This window comes from Rhinoderma darwinii, chromosome 2 (genome assembly GCF_050947455.1).
Source record: "Rhinoderma darwinii isolate aRhiDar2 chromosome 2, aRhiDar2.hap1, whole genome shotgun sequence".
In the NCBI taxonomy this organism is placed as follows: domain Eukaryota; kingdom Metazoa; phylum Chordata; class Amphibia; order Anura; family Rhinodermatidae; genus Rhinoderma; species Rhinoderma darwinii.
This window is the reverse complement of record NC_134688.1, coordinates 174878581-174895868: the sequence shown is the minus strand read 5'-3', so window position 1 is coordinate 174895868 and position 17288 is coordinate 174878581. Positions and strand designations below refer to the sequence as shown.

Below are 17288 nucleotides of genomic sequence, written 5' to 3'. Positions count from 1 at the left end.
ACAATGCGCTTTGCCATTGATATCAATGGGTAGCTTAAATTATGAGTTATTTGGCATGAAAAATTAGTCAAATACACGCCGTGTGAACAAGGCCTTATGAAAAAAAAAGTTACATGTTTGGTATCACCGCATCCATAACAACCCCAACTGTAAAACTATTACATTATTTATTTAACCTGTACGGTGAACGCCATTAAAAAATAAAATTAAAAACCATGTCAGATTTGCTGTTTCCTGTTCATCCTGCCTTCCAAAAAAATTTGATAAAGTGCTCAAAAAGTCGTATGTATTCCAATAAAAACTAGAAGTCGCCCCACCAAAAAAAGCCCTCATACGGCGTACATTAAAGACACAAAAATAATGGCGAAATTGCGGTTCTGTATATATATGTGCACCAACATGGTGCTATAAAAAATACTTGTCCCACAAAAAACAAGTCCTTATACAGCTATGTCGACGCAAAAATAAAAAAGTTATAGCTCTTTGAATGCGATGATGGAAAAAACGTAAAAAATAGCTTTGGTCATTAGGGCCTAAAATAGGCAATGGCAACAGGATACAACTGGATAGGCATCCTGAGCATCCTTTTTCCTGCAGTAAACTTTCTTGGGAAAAATGCAATGTTTCTGGTGCACAAATTTGTTATAAGTGGCGTCCGGCTCAGGCAAAAAACTGGCTGGACGCAACTGATATTTTAACCCAGCCTAACAGGTTTCCTTTAAAGAGACTCTGTCACCACATTAGAAGTGCCCTGTCTCCTATATAAGGAGATCGGCGCTATAATGTAGGTGACAGTAGTGCTTTTTATTTAAAAAAATGATCTTTTTTCACAATGTTAGGAGCGATTTTGGTTTATGCTAATGAGCTTTCTTAATGCCCAAGTGGGCGTACTTTTACTTTCGACCAAGTGGGCGTTGTACAGAGGAGTGCATGATGCCGATTGGTCAGCGTCATGCACTCCTCTGTACAACGCCCACTTGGTCGAAAGTAAAAGTATGCCCACTTGGGCATTAAGAAAGCTCATTAGCATAAACCAAAATCGCTCCTAACATTGTGAAAAAAGATCGTTTTTTTAAATAAAAAGCATTACTGTCACCTACATTACAGCGCCGATCTCCTTATATAGGAGACAGGGCACTTCTAATGTGGTGACAGAGTCTCTTTAAATGTTGGAACTGCACTATGTAAAATAAATACTTGACTGGGTTCTGTCAAAATATAAAACTCTGCACAACTTTTTATAATTGATGTAGTTTTGTCTGCAATCCTTGATGTTCCCTGTTAGCAATGTTGTAGTAAAACCAGAAGATTATCTGGTTTTACTTGTGATAGTTTCTTACCCTTTCATGTTTGCTGTATTCTTCCTTGCAATCAGTATATTTGCATTTAATGTTTGTCTTTCAGGAGGCAGCATTCATCTACAGGCTGATTATTTGGCTGGAGGGGTAGAAGACGAGAGCATGCATGTAGAAAATCACTCCGAGATAACAGGTGGGATTGGGCAATTTTCTGACAGATGCTGCAACACACATCAGGTTGAAGATCTGAAACCTCGAGTGAGCACATCTGTTAGACCAGCAAATAATAATTGCACAGTGTCTCCAATGCAGACACCTTTTCGTTGCATCAGTCAATATGCTTATTTTTAAATACTTTCCAGTATGAAGTAATGGTATCTCTGTCATTCTTCCAGGATTTGTATCATAACTCCATATGTTAAAACATAATAAAGACTTTGGGAGATATCTATATAACCTACTCTATAGTACTTGTGTAAAGTATTATTATATAGATCTGTTCTACAATTATCAGTTTGCTTGATGGGCTTTGACTACTACTTGATCGAATTTTCCATTTTATTTTTTATTTTTTTTCTCCTGAGCAAGTGGATTTTTAGTCTATATATTTGAGATACATTGGGCATTTGCTTTTAATGGCATGTGTTATTAAAATCTGTACAAAATTGGAGTGTGCTTTTCGTCTGAAAACTCTTATGTTGTGGTCTATTGTTTATACTGTCAAAGAATATGGATAAAATGAACAGTTAAAGTGTCGCTAAACGTGTGACAAACTTCTGACATGTCATAGTGACGTGTCAGAAGTTTGTATTGGTGGGGGTCCGAGCACAGAAACCCCCACCAATCGCTAGAACGGAGCAGCTGAAGTGCTCGTGTGAGCGCTTAGCCACTTCGTGTCTGTTCGGCTTTTTCCGGAAATATATGTATCTGTGTACGGACTCAATAGAAAGTCTATGAGCCCGTACTCCGATACATCGGCTTTCCGGAAAAAGCCAAACAGACATGAAGCAGCTGAACGCCCACACAAGGGCTTCAGCTGCTTCGTTGTAGAGATTGGTGGGGGTCTCAGTGCTCGGACCCCCACCAATCCAAACTTCTGACATGTCACTATGCATGTCAGAAGTTTGTCCAAACGTTTAGCGACACTTTAACAGTTTTTGTCTAAAGTTTCACTTTAATGTTCAGCCAGTGCATTTCTATGGGAGCGATTTGACCGTGGCAGGCAGTCTGAGATTGTGTAAACTGTTAACCGCTCCTGATATCGTTAATCAATTTGACTATTGAGGTAAAATTAAATAGAAGCCAGATTGAAATACTGAACACTGTTGGGTATAGGGCATAAAATAAATGATTTACCAGTCAAATTATTTTATTGGAAAACTTTGAACACCTCAATTTCCTCATATATAAAGTATTCCTGTGGCTTCTATATGAGTTTACCAGCAGAAACAGACCTGGTGGTTTGGTATACACATGTAAATATTACACCGCGTGTTACAGCTGCAGATTTCACCGGTTTATGCTCCAGATAAATGGGGCATTGCACCTCACATTGCAATAAATGAAATGGGCTATGAAAATCAGTGTCATTACCTTAGAGGCTCTGTCACCAGATTCTCAAATCCCTATCTCCTATTGCATGTGATCGGCGCTGCAATGTAGATAACAGTAACGTGTTGTGTTTTTTTTTTTTATATATATATATATATATATATATATATATATATATATATATATATATATATATATACAAATGAGGTTTGAAATGGACAACTGGGCGTTTTTTTTTCGTTATGTCCAACTGGGAGTGTATTGTGTTTTTAACTGGGCGTGTTTACGTGTATGACGCTGACCAGTCAGTGACCAATCAGGGTCACACACTCCTCTCCATTCATTTACACAGCAGCGATGTGCAGCCACATAAACAGAGATTAACGTTAATCAAGTGTCCTGATAATGAATACACATGAAATCCAGCCTGGACGTCATGTGTACTCAGAATCCTGACACTTCTGAATCTTTTCTTTGAGATTTCTAGCAAGGGAAACGAAATCTCGCGAGATTACGAGTGGCTTGCTGCAATCTCACAGAAAAGATTCAGAAGTGTCAGGATTCTGAATACACATGACGTCCAGGCTGGATTTCATGTGTATTCATTATCGGGACACTTGATTAACGTTATGATGAGTGTATGATGCTGACAGGTCACTGATTGGTCAGCATCATACACGTAAACACGCCCAGTTAAAAACACACTACACGCCCAGTTGGACATAACGAAAAAAAAACGCCCAGTTGTCCATTTCAAACCTCATTTGTATATATATATATATATATATATATATATATATATATATATATATATATATATAAAATAGCTGATAACTTGGCCAAAAATGAACATTTAAAAAAAAAAAACGTTACTGTTCTCTACATTGCAGCGCCGATCACATGCAATAGGAGATAGGGATTTGAGAATCTGGTGACCGAGCCCCTTTAACAGATAGGGTTTACTGCAGATTTTAAAATCTGCAGGAGGTCTAGAGTCCGCTGTAGTTATTTTTTACAGTGTAAGTGAATGGGGTTTAACTCATTCACTTATTTTATACTGTACTTTTGTAGTGAAATATGTGGATTGCTCATTTCTCCATTCTCAGGCAGGTAATTTTCACTGGCATCAATAGCTGATACCACGCACCCCCACCTCCAAGATCAGCATATGGTTGTTGGAACTATCCCCTTAGATCAGTGCTTCTCGATTTCTACTAGGACCTCACCAGACGGAACATGATGTCTCGGTCTCATCAGTGCTCAAAGTCCATGGCAAATTTTGAATTGTCTCTAATTTTGTATTTGTCTCTGGAACTCTGTATCACGTTAAAATAAGCACAAAAAGGAGTACATTTCTGTTGCTAAATCAGAGATTACTATACATATAATCACTCATGTCAAAACTGCCCCAGTCCCTCATTGCACTTTGAGAAGCTCTGACCTAGAAAGTGTTTATCCAAATTGGACTTTTAATATGGATCCAAGGACAAATTCAAAAATATAATTTAATTTATTTATCATTATGTTGGCTTCACTATTCAGATTTTAAAATGCCTTTTTTTTGTTTTAGATGTTTTTTTTTTTTTTATGCGGTCACCGTAATATTGTAATGCAGTGTAGAGATGTGTGCATGTGTAATATATTTGATTACTGTAATTTATGTTGTATCAGAGCTCAGTTTTACCTTTTTGAACTTTTTTTTTTTGTGTGTGTGCTATGTTCGCTTTACCTGCAGTCCCATGCTTTACCATACAGTGGGGGAGATTTATCAAAATTTGTGCAAAGGAAAAGTGGAGTTGCCAATAGCAACCAATCAGATTACACCTTTTATTTTTTAGAGGCCCTTTGAAAAATTAAAGCAGCAACCAAATTTTTGCCATGAGCAACTACTACACTTTTCCTTTGCAACAATTTTGATAATGTATAGCAGGATCAAGTTTGTAAGATTTATCTGAAATGTACACACTATACTACAGATGTGTCCTACCCTTACTTTCTCTCTAAATCTAACATATCTGGAGATGTATGACGAGATATGAAACCAACCTCGGACGGATGCCATCCGTAGCCAATAGGCTCCCATGTTAAAAAAAAAAAAAGTATATGTCACAGCCATCCAGTAAAAAAAAAAGAACATGTTTGTTTGTTTTAACATGGGAGTCTATGGACGACGGGGGGGATATTATGTGTCACCCCCCCCCTTAGACTCACATGCTGAAAAAACGCATACGTTTAACATATACTTTCTTACTGGATATCGCAATATTGAATTGGTATCATGACATTGTATAATTTAACGCAAATTAAGAAAAAGTATGGGTGGGCACATCTGTATATTTCTTGTACCCAAACTGTGTGTGCGCTACAGTTCAAGGATAATGTACAGAGGGCTGCAAGTGATTTATTTAGTACCTACAGTGCCTTGCGAAAGTATTAATGATTCGCTATGTTTTTCCTTTTTTGTCGCATTGCAACCTTAAATAGATTTTTGGGGGTTTGTGCAATCGCTTTGAAGGTGCAAAATATTTTTCTGGCCTTATTCACACAAACGTGTATTACGTCCGTGCTACGCGCGTGGAAATCACGCGCGTCGCACAGACTTATGTAAGTCAATGGGGCCGTTCTGACAGGTCGTGATTTCCACGCAGCGTATGTCCGCTGCGTAAAACTCACGACATGTCCTATACTTGTTCGTGTTTGGCGCAGAACGCACCCATTGAAGTCAATGGGTGCGTGCAAATCGCGCTCAGCACACCGAAGCACTTCCAGGTGCCGCGCGTGATTCGTGCTTTTATGTTTGTAAACCTAAAAACAGAGTGTCATAATGATGCCGGCTGCGCGAAAATCACGTAGCCACGCACCATATACAGATGCCACACTGAACTTTTGTGCACGCAAGGCGTTTGTTGCGCGCGCAAAACGGACACGTTCGTGTGAATAAGGCCTTACTGTGACATAAACAATTAAAACAGGAAACATTAATATACATAAGTATTTACCCTCTGAAAGTCAATACTTTGTGGCGACACCTATTGCTGCAATTACAGATGTAAGTCTCTGGGTATATGTCTCTATTAGCTTTGCACATCTGGACACAGATTTTTGCCCGTCGTTCAAGGCAAAACTGCTTCATCTCTAGATTGGTTGCATTGGTGTACAGCAGTCTTCAAGTCATTCCAAAGACTCTCAGTTGGATTGAGGTCTGGGATTTGACTAGGCCATTCCAAGACATTAAAATGTTTCCCCCTTAAAGATACACTAGAGTGGATTAACAGTATGTATAAGGTCATTGTCCTGCTCGAAGGTGAACCTCCGTCCCAGTCTCAAATCTCTGGCAGACATTCTGCAGATTTTGCATGCATTTTGTAAGCCAAAACCAGAATTGGATCCAGGAGAACAGACCTATAATGCCTTCCTTTTATATATTTCTTCGGTTTAGGTTCGTTCCTGGTTTTGGCTTAAACGCATGCAAAATCTGCACTGTGGGAACCAAGCCTTAAACAGGTGTTCCTCAAGAATTGCCCTGTATTTACTGTCATCCATGTTTCCTTCAATCCGGACTAGTTTTCCAGTCACAGTTGATGAAAATATCCCCACAGCAGCATGATGATGCCACCACCACCACCATGCCTCACTGTTGGAATGGTGTCCTTGGGGGGGGTGATAGAAAGGGTTTGGGTTTGCACCACACATTTATTTTCCCATGATGACCAGAAAATAAAATTTTAGGCCCCATGCACATGGACGTAATTACGGGCCCATAGACTTCTATTGGCCACGGGTACCTTCACGTTTGCTTAAGGGAATGTGCCCGAGCCGTTGAAAAATATAGAACATGTCCTATTTCAGGCCGTAATTTTGACACGGGCAGGCCCATAGAAATCTATGGAGCTCCCGTAATTACGGGTGGCTACGTGTGTGCACCCGTAATTACGGGAGCATTGCTAGGCGACGTCAGGGGATAGTCACTGTCCAGGGTGCTAAAAGAGTTAAACGATCAGTGCTGGATAGAGAGAAGGGGCTGCACTGATAGGCAGTAACTCTTTCAGCACCCTGGGCAGTGACTACCGCTGGACAGTGGGTACCATCCGCAGCGCTCACAATATAGATGTCTAATGTTAACTTCAAAAACCCGTAACAAAAAAAGTTAATACTTACCCAGAACTCCCTTCTACTTCCTCCAGTCCGGCCTCCTGGGATAACGTTTCAGCCCATGTGACCACTGCAGCCAATCACAGGCTGCAGCGGTCATATGGACTGCCGCGTCATCCAGGGAGGTCGGACTGGATGTCAAAAGAGGGACGCGTCACCAAGACAACGGCCGGGGTACGTATGAACTTCTTTTACTTTAAATTGTGGCGTTCCGCTGCGGAAACTCTGCCTGAAAGGGCTGCCCTTTCTCTCTATCCAGCACTGATAGAGAGAAGGGGCTGCCGCTTAGTGCAGTGCAATATAGCAGAGAAAACGGGTCCGTAAATACTAGTGGAATACAGGTGACAAAGGAGCCGTATTTACGCCAGTATTTACGGATGGGAAATAATACGTTCGTGTGCATGGGGCCTTAGGGCAGATTCAGACGACCGTTGCGTTTTTGCGCGCGCAAACAACGCGGCGTTTTGCGCGCTCAAAAACCACTTGACAGCTGCGTGTGTCATCCGTGTATGATGCGCGGCTGCGTGATTTTCGCGCAGCCGGCATCATAGAGATGAGGCTAGTCGACGCCCGTCACTGTCCAAGGTGCTGAAAGAGCTAACTGATCGGCAGTAACTCTTTCAGCACCCTCGACAGTGAATGCCGAACACAATATCGAGAAATCTGTTAAAAGAAAAAGTTCGTACTTACCGAGAACTTCCCTCCCGGCCGTTGCCTTGGTGACGCGCCTCTCTTGACATCGGGCCCCACCTCCCTGGATGACGCGGCAGTCCATGTGACCGCTGCAGCCTGTGATTGGCTGGAGCTGTCACTTGGACTGAATTGTCATCCCGGGAGGTCAGACTGGAGGAAGAAGCCGGGAGTTATCGGTAAGTCAGAACTTCGTTTTTTTTTTTTACAGGTTCATGTATATTGGGATCGGAAGTCACTGTCCATGGTGCTGAAACAGTTTAACTCTTTCAGCACCCTGGACAGTGACTATCTCCTGACGTTGCGTACCGGAAAATTTTTTGCCGGGTTCGGCCAAAACGAGTTCGGCCGAACCCGGTGAAGTTCGGTTCGGTTGTCCGTGTTCGCTCATCTCAAAGACACTCCGTTTGGATGTTTCGAAACCGAAAAGCACGTGGTGCTTTTCTGTTTACATTCATCCTTTTGACAGCTGGTGCGCTGTTTCAGTCGGTTCGCACGGAAGTGCTTCCTGCGTGGTTTTCACGCACCCATTGACTTCAATGGGTGCGTGATGCGCGAAATACGCGGAGATATTGAGCATGTCGCGCTTTTTGCGCAGCTGACAAATGCGCAAAAAGCACGGACTGTCTGTACTGCCCCATAGACTTGTATTGGTCTGTGCGTGGCGCGTGAAAACCACGCGGCCCGCACGGACCCAATACACGTTCGTGTGAATCCCCCCTTAGTCTCATCTGACCAAAAAACTTTCTCCTGTGTGTTTGGGGAATCTGCCACATGCTGGCTTTTTTTCTGGCCACTATTCCATCTTGCCCCACTGCTGAGTGTACAACTTATAGTGGTCCTATGGACAGATACTTCCATCTCCTCTTTGGAGCTTGTTTAGTGTTATTGTTGGTGTCTTTGTTGACATGTCTGTTTTAGTAAAGAATTATATTACTCATGAAATGACTATAATGAAGCATCTTTTCTTAGAACTTTGCATTGTGCCCTTCCTCTGTTATTCCTCTTAGACATTTATAAATACAATGACAACTGGGTGTGCGTTCCTACACAGACTGACCATGTCTAATCTGTGCTGTCAGTGAAACTGTTTTTCAGAATTATTTCACATGGAATACAGTTATTTACTAAAATAGATATGTCAGGAGAGATGACCGTCCCTTTTTAAAGTGTATATACACCTTTTAGACAATTTTACCGTTTTTAAACTACATAAGCTCTGTTCACACATGAATCTGATATAGTTAAAATAAAACTATATATATATATATATATATATATATATATATATATATATATATATATATTATATATACATATATTATTCTCCAACTACATTATTGTAGATTAGCTTAGTGTGTTGACAAGCTGGCGGACAGTTTCCAGTAGCGACCAGCATAATTGTAATTGAATTTCCAGACTATAATGCAGGTTGTAACTGAATCAATACAAGATCACTAATACTGTTTTAAAACTTCTATATGAAAACTAAAATAAGGATCAAAATGGGACATACCCTTTGCACTATGATTTTTAAGCTTTTTAAAATTGAACCCCCTACATCCTCACAAACTAAACATCACTAGTTTATGCTAGGAAGCAGATGTGAAACAATGCAAACCATTACATATTGGCAAAACATGCCCTTTAGACCTTGTTCACACAGTGCATGTTTGATGCAGATTTTGCATGTATTTTTTAAGCTAAAACCAGTGACGGAACCTAAATAAAGGAAGGACTTAGAGTGTCTACTCGATCCAATTCTGGTTTTGGCTTAAAAAATTTTACGCAAAAGCTTATTTTTTAAATCTGAACCGTGTTAACTAGGCAGAGTACCTCCAGTTATAAACAACTTTGCCTTAATTAGAGTATGGCTAGCTAATAAACTTTTGGGTATTCTGTTGATTACCTGCAACGTTTCCTTTTTATTCTCTGTTGGCTGCAGTCCTGTATCGGACACAGTAGCCTGACAAGACATAGGATCGCTCAGAGCAAGTTGTGCAGTGGAATCCGTATTTAGTGCACTGAGATGCTGGAGACGGATTCTACGGTCTTTCCACTGATAGGGGAGGAGCTTCATCCCTGAAGCACGCTCCGGATCTCACTCCTAGTCCAGTAACAGTCGTAAGGCAGGTGAGACGTCCCTCACCATCAACGCTGCCTCATTGTTACTTGCCTACGCTGCTTTTCTTTCTTTTTCAAACGACATATACTTCCTGGTTATATCCACATAGCTCTACGGTTTGTTTATTATCTTTGTCTTTTATTTGAATATGGCTTTTTTCTACCGACCTGGTAGAGATGTGCCGTGAATCGCAGCAAAATCGGGCAATTTTGCAACTATTTTACAAACCTTGCGTCAAACCAGCGCCAGTGTGCGGCTTTAACGCGGTGCGTGGCAAAAAAAAAAGTTATTTTTGCTTTGACATGAGAACCTAGCCTATCGTTGTTCAACCGCATTGCGCCTAAACCAATCCCCAGAATATATGTTTTAAAGTAGTACAGTATATACTAGTATTGAAAAGGCAGCATGTTTTACAATTACCGTGACCGGTGCTTCTGTTCTCTGATTGGTCTATCGGCCGAGCGCATCCATGAGAAGAAACTCTCGGCAGCCTGGTAACTGCAGTGTGCACAGTGCCATTAGTACATGTCACAACGACGAATTGACCGTGCAGAAGAGGATTTTATAGTTAGAGCCGTTTATAATTGGAGGTACTCCTTATAGCTCCATTCCCATTAGTGTGCATACTGGGGGAACAGTTAAAGAGGCTCTGTCACCAGATTATCAAATCCATATCTCCTATTGCATGTGATTGGCGCTGCAATGTAGATAAAAGTAACGTTTTTTTTGTTGTTTTTTTAAAACGATCATTTTTGGCCAAGTTATGAGCAATTTTATATTTATGCAAATGAGCCTTTCTAATGGACAACTGGGCGTGTTTTCTCTTATTTCCAACTGGGCGTGTATTGTGTTTTTAGCAACTGGGCGCGTTTACTTCTTTCACTGCACAATCACACTGTGCTGTGGATCATGCTGGGCTGGAACAATGAGAAGTGTAGGACACTGATTGGTCAGCCTCATACACTCCTCTGTACAACACTCAGTTGGTAAATAATGTGGTGACACAGCCTCTTTAAACCACCTACATATATAAAGGAGTCAGAGAATGTCCACCACAAAGCATTATAAAAATCCAATGCGTCTTTATTGATTCATTAACATACAAAAATAGATTGAGGCATAAATGAAGAAAGGGCAGCGATAGGATCTCCGTAGCGCAACGTGGTTAGCATAATATTCATTTATATACCTAAACAATTTGTAAATTCATTGGTGTATAATGTGCATGCCTTTTTTCAGTAAAGTATAGCGTGTGCTGTGCTTTCCTGGACAGGGATGCAGTTAAAAAATAAAACTTATACTACGTGGTATACAGTTTATTTTTTTTTACAATGGGGGATGTATTGTATGCATATACAGTGGCAAATATCAAAACCTTCAGTCTGAGGTATTCGTTGTGGGAATATTTCTGACATAACACATGTAACGTTGCAATATTTACTCATTAAAGGAGTTTTCCGGAGATCACCCCCATCCCAAAAAAAGAAATTATAAAAAATTTAATTTCTCCAACTGTAGGCAACTTAACGATATTTCTAAAAAAAAATAAAATAGAAAAATTATAATTGTTTGCCGTGGCTCTGGTTTACGTCGCACGTTTTTTTAAGGCCCCATGCGCACGACCGTAGAATTTGTCTGCAATTATGGACCAATTCACTATATTTGCGGGAAGGTTTCCGGGCCTTAGAAAGCCTCCGCAAAAGATAGGAAGTGTCCTACATTTTGCTCTCTACGGTCCATGCTCCCAATTACTGCGTGACATCCTGCCCCATAGAGAGTGGGGACTCTGCATACACGTTTCCCTGCTGTGAAAATAGACGCCCCCTCACTAGTGACGTATATTGGGCTAGGAATATCGGCTCCTTGCCCATGTGATCGGTATACGGGACCTCACTAGAGCCTGAAGGAAACTTTGTCAAAGTTCAAGTGATGCGTGGTGAGAGCAGAGGAACGGTGCACTTTTGAAATCGTAAGGTAAAGAGTTAATATGAAGGAGAACCTAAGATACAGTGACCATATAAAAAAGGGGTTTTCCGAGTTTGTGTTTAACATAACCAGCCTTCATGTATATGTAAAGGAGTCTTTTTTTACACAGTGACACTTTAACAGCTATGGCTTCCTATAAGAGTTTTCAAAGCTTGTGACCGGTTTGTTTCTTGATGCAGATGGGAATGGTAGATTCTCTACGTTCGCAAACGGACGAGGAAGTAATGGATTCATTGCACCACTTGGAGACATGGAAACAAGTCCTGCAAAGTGCCTTCAATTGTCCGACGGCATCAACAATGTCACAAATGGCAAGAAAGAGAGCCCCGATGAGCACAGGACTTTTGCTGAAAATAACATTGATGCTGTAAATTCTCAAGCATGTGGCTCTTTGCATGTTAATGGGAGCCCTAGTAGTTGGGTAAATCCTAGACCTTCTTTGGGTGATGGGGCTACTGATGTCTTACAGTATGGATACTACCATGGATTTGGAGACTCTGCTGAATGCTTACCCGAGTACAGTAGTCTTCTAGAACATTCTGAGTCGGTCAATGTTGAACATGGGTATAAAAGTACATTTATAAGCACACTTCACCAGTATCAGGGATTCTAATTTCTCAATTTGTATGCAAGAAAGTTTGTCTATTACAAAATGGTAACTTTAAATGCTAACACTTAGCATCTAAAATGCAAACAGTTATATGGAAATTTCTTTATCGCCCAATTATATACAATATATAATTTTTTTGCCAATTCCGTAGGGAAAAGTAAATTTAGGCTGTGTTGCCTATATCTAGTCAATTGCTGGTATCTTGCTATTCCCTTTTGAAGTCGGTGCTTATGTTAAATACAACTGCACACAACAGGATATGTGTGTGGATTAAAAACTGTTTGCGTTAAATATTGTGAGGGACGAATTTTGGAGACGCATAGGTTAGGCATCCATAATAAGGTAAGGGGCTGTGTCACCCTATGCTATGAAAACAATACATTTGGCTATGTCCACTCTGTATGAAATATGACACTTGTTTCCAGTTTGTAGGCATTAATTTTATTTTCTGACTGCTATGCAAATATAAAAAAATTGTATATATATTTTTTTTTTAATCTAGTGAAAATGTTTTTGCATATGAAACCTTTTCGTAATCCCCTATTTGCCCCCATTCTAGGCGTATACTGCTGGTTTGCTCATTCCATATTCTTTATTTATTATTACTAGTACCTGTTTTAACCAAAAAGAGAATTAATGGTAATGAGACATCTTTTTGATTTTTTTCTGAGAGCAGAAAAAGGCAAAAACAATTCAAGTTGAATTTGGAGAATTATATCTTTTAGGAAGAATGCTTCTAAAATTTGAAGAAGCTTTTCCATTTCTTTAATATTTAGATTGACACATTTCATTTCAAAGATTTTTATTGTATAAAGTTGTTTTTTTATGTTTGTATCAGATTTTTTTTCTAGAGACCTTTGTACTGTAAAGGGTTTAACAAGGGAATATGATTTGTACTTTGCAATAATATAACTAAAGAAGAGCTGAAGGAAGTAATGAGTATATATATATATATATATATATATATATATATATATTTTAATCTATGTACGGTTTCATTGAGTCCTGATCATTGTTTTACTATGTAGGCATTAAAGAAGGCATGGAGAAAGATGCATTGTATCTAGTTCTGCTTTGTAATTTCTTCTATGCCGATTTTTTTTTTTTTTTTTTTTTTTAACATGCTTTAAATTGTTTTAATTTTGTATTTGTATTAACCTTCAGAGTATCAACAATTGCTGCAAATGCTTTGTTTCACCTAATTTTGCCACTTACTCATTGTCTGGATTGAATTGTTACAGTGTACTGAATTATATATATTCATGTTTGCAACTTTTTTTTTTGTTTGTTTTATAAATATGATTTATGTTCTGATCAGTCCCTATGGGGGGGAAAAAAAAGACTGATGTTTAATTTACTTAACCTAATTTTCAATGGTTGTTCTAAAAACACTTTTCATCCTATGTTAGTGGCATAGACATTTTCTTTGTTCGTTTTTCTGTTTATAAACTGTTCAATTTTGCAAAGGGAAAGCATGTGCCCTAAGATTTTTTGTTAATAAAAAAAAATTTAACTACTGCATTAACTTTTTGTTTTTCATTTATTTTTTGTTAGTTTTTACAGCAGCTATGAAATTCTGAAATAAACTTGCAAAATTCTCCGGTCACATGGGCCATAGCTGAAGGTTGCTGCCTGCTTTATCCCATCTTGTTGATTGCCACTCCATTCGGGCAGTTTAACCCCTTCACCACAGCCATATGGCTATATACGTTCCAACTGCTGATGCCCCGTGCAGTTGTCACGTATATAAACATTGGCAGCCTGGAACAGGGTTTAATGTGTGCAGTGCTGCTTCAGTGTAAGTAGCGCTGCACTTTCATATCTGCCAGGGCTTTGAGGTGCCCAGAATACACACCCTCTGTAGATAGCGCCACCTAAACTTCCTCAAGGAGTGGAATCCCCAGTCAGAGCGCTCTGGCCGGGGATTACGTCCCATATATGGACAGTGACGTCAGGGGCTCCCTCTGGCCAGTAACTCCTCTCCTATAGTGTTGCCGACTCTCTGGCTGGGAATTGCACTCCTAGAGGGAGCTCCTGACGTCACTGTCCATGTATGGACAGAGACGTCAGGGGCTCCCTTTTAGGATAGCTCTGACCGGGGATTCTGCTCCTAGAGGGCGATTGGTTGGCGCTATCTACAGAGGGGTGTGGCGCTATATGGACACTACCTACAGGGGACACTGGTGCTAGCTACATAGGTACTGTGTGGCAATATCTAATGAGAACTGCCATTAGATCATTATCTACAGTGGGAACTATCTATGATGGCACTAGCACTTTCTGCAGTGGGTAATGTGGCACTTTCTACAGGGGCATTGCATCTATATGGGCACTGTGGTGTTTTCATGAGGTTGGGACAAAAAATCCTAATGAATAAAATTTCAGTATAATTTTTTTTTTTATGGCCATGAAAAACTGATTGCAAATGGCGGTTAAAAAACGGTAAGACGGACATGAAATAGATTCAAATTTTGTGACACACTGATACAAAGCAGCCATGAAAATCAGACGTCAGTCGTGTGAATATAGCCTTCTAGTCCTCTTCCCTCATAGCGATCCAGGCTGACTGAGAGTTGTTACAGATCTAATTGTTACAGAGCTGCAAAAATAGATCTATATAAATATAATATAGATACATATATAAATTACCAAAAAGTTTTTTTTTTTTTACATTTTAGTAATTTGTTCATAATAAAAATGAATAATATGAAATTAATCTACAAAATGAAAGCGTCATAAGTTTTGTAAAAAAAACAAAGTAAAAGTAGTTGTGATATTCAAAGCGGTTGCAAAGATCTTATCGTTTAAAGAAGTGCATATCAAAAATGGAAAACTTGACCTGGACACGGGCACCCATTACCCGTGGTCATGAAAGGGCTCATGAGTTGTAACCACTAGCATAAAATAAATTTAAAGGGATTGTCCACCTTCTGACAACTGATGACCTATTCTCCGGATAGGTCATCAGTATATCATAGGTGTGGGTCCGACACCCGAACCCTGCACAGATAAGCCACTCCGGTGGCCTGTGGGCACCGGATGTTATGGCACATAATGCTATGTACGGAGCCCGGAAGCAGTTCGCTCCGTACATAGCAAAGCAGCCGTGCTGCAGGTCCGCTCCTTTTTACTTGAATAGGAGCAGAGCTTTGGCTCGGCCGCTATTCCGTGGCCGGAGCCAAGTGCTTCCGGCATGTACGTCCGGTGTACGGAGGCATCGGACCAGCTGATCTGTGTGTCGGTGCCCCACAGATCATGTACTGATGACCTATCCGGTGGATAAGTTATCAGTTGTCAGAAGGTGGAAAACCCCTTTAATGGTGTCTTTCCTTTTAGACTAGGGCTATATCACAAACTTGTGTTATTCTGACAATTTCAGATTGGTGCCCCATAGTACTACTTCACTGGAAATAAGCAATTCCATTGCAAGGCTTACAAATAAATAAAAAGTGGCAACCAAAAGTCATTATAAGTGTCGCTTGATTTGCCAGTCAATGGGAAAATAGTTTTACCTATTCTCTGAAATTTGCCAAAAGCAAATATCAGCGTGACAAATTGATGCACCCAATGTATGCGAATGTCAATCGACTCAAATAGAGTGAAACATTTTATTTATGTCTTTATTACACAAAAAGAGGTGGCAAATGCACTTACTATTGCTGTGAAAGATCTTCCTTAGGCTTCTTTCACATACACTTTTCTTGTGCAGTGTTTTTTTGGCCAAAAAAATAAAGTTTGGGGGAAAAATGGTCCATGTGGTTTTTTTTTTTGTTCGCTTTCTTTGCTGATAATGTCTTTTACTACCTGCATTTTTTTGGTTGTTTTTTTTTTTTGTTCTGTTTTTCATATTGCTAACCATGTGATTCAAAGATCATGTGATGCACAGATTACACTTCACAACAAATGATCACTTCTAAAAAAAAAAAAAAAAACGCATAAAGACACATTGACACTTTTTTGGAGAGGCAAAGAAAACCTATGGGAGAAAAACGCCACTAAATTATTGAAAAAAAAAAAACTCCAAAGCCAGCCTGCTGTGATTTTTTTATAAAAGCCACTGACCCAAAAAACGCAAGACAAATAACCGCAATGTTTGTTGTTCCTTCTATATTTTTCCGCTAACATGTGGTTGGAAAGTTTTTTCTGCAGAAAAATGCCTCAAAAGTGGCGTTTTTCCTAAAACTGCTGCCTGTGAAGCCACCCGCAGGTGTGGTTTTTACAAAAATGCAATGGTTATACCATGATTACAAAAAGAAACCTGGCGAAATCTGTGACAAAGGGCTAGTGTGAATACACCATTAAAACCGTATACAATGAAAAACAAATTAAAAAGTGCCCACAAAATCTACCTAACCTCCATGCTATTACTCCTGGTCCATACATGGTCATGCTGCACCACCATACATAACATTCATTACTTGCAGCCCCCCCCCACCCCACAAACCCCACTGCACAGCCTTTTGCTTGTCGCTGTTGTATTAGCCAATCGTGATGCAGCATGAGTTACGCGCCTGCTACAGGAAATGCAGGCCTTGTATCGCTTCCCCCAGGCAATTCTTTCTTCATCCATTACAGAGTTGGGGCTCGTTTACACGTGCGTGTTATACGTCCGTAATTTTTACACAGCGTGAGTCTGCTGCGAAAAACTCACGACCTGTTCTATATTTGTGCGCTGTTCGCGCATCACGCACCCATTGAAGTCAATGGGTGCAAGAAAACCACGCATGTCACACGGAAGCACTTCCGTGGGACAAGCGTGATTCGCGCAACAGCAGTGAAAGGATGAATGACATCCAAACGGAGTGTCATAATGATGGCGGCTGCGCGAAAATCACGCAGCCACGCATCATACGCTGATGACACACGGAGCTGTTAA

General features: G+C 40.1%; 1 protein-coding gene across 2 annotated transcripts in view; it reads left to right on the top strand.

Annotated features, from left to right (window-relative positions):
• ANKRD10 (ankyrin repeat domain 10) overlaps positions 1-13926 on the top strand; it is a 57068-nt gene extending 43142 nt beyond the window's left edge. For both annotated transcript variants that reach the window (XM_075852513.1, XM_075852514.1), the window contains exons 5-6: positions 1405-1491; positions 11982-13926. In XM_075852513.1, the coding sequence (XP_075708628.1) occupies positions 1405-1491; positions 11982-12415 (521 nt within the window). In that variant the 3' untranslated portion in view covers positions 12416-13926. The remainder of the gene's footprint in view (positions 1-1404; positions 1492-11981) is intronic.
• Positions 13927-17288: the final 3362 nt, after the last annotated feature.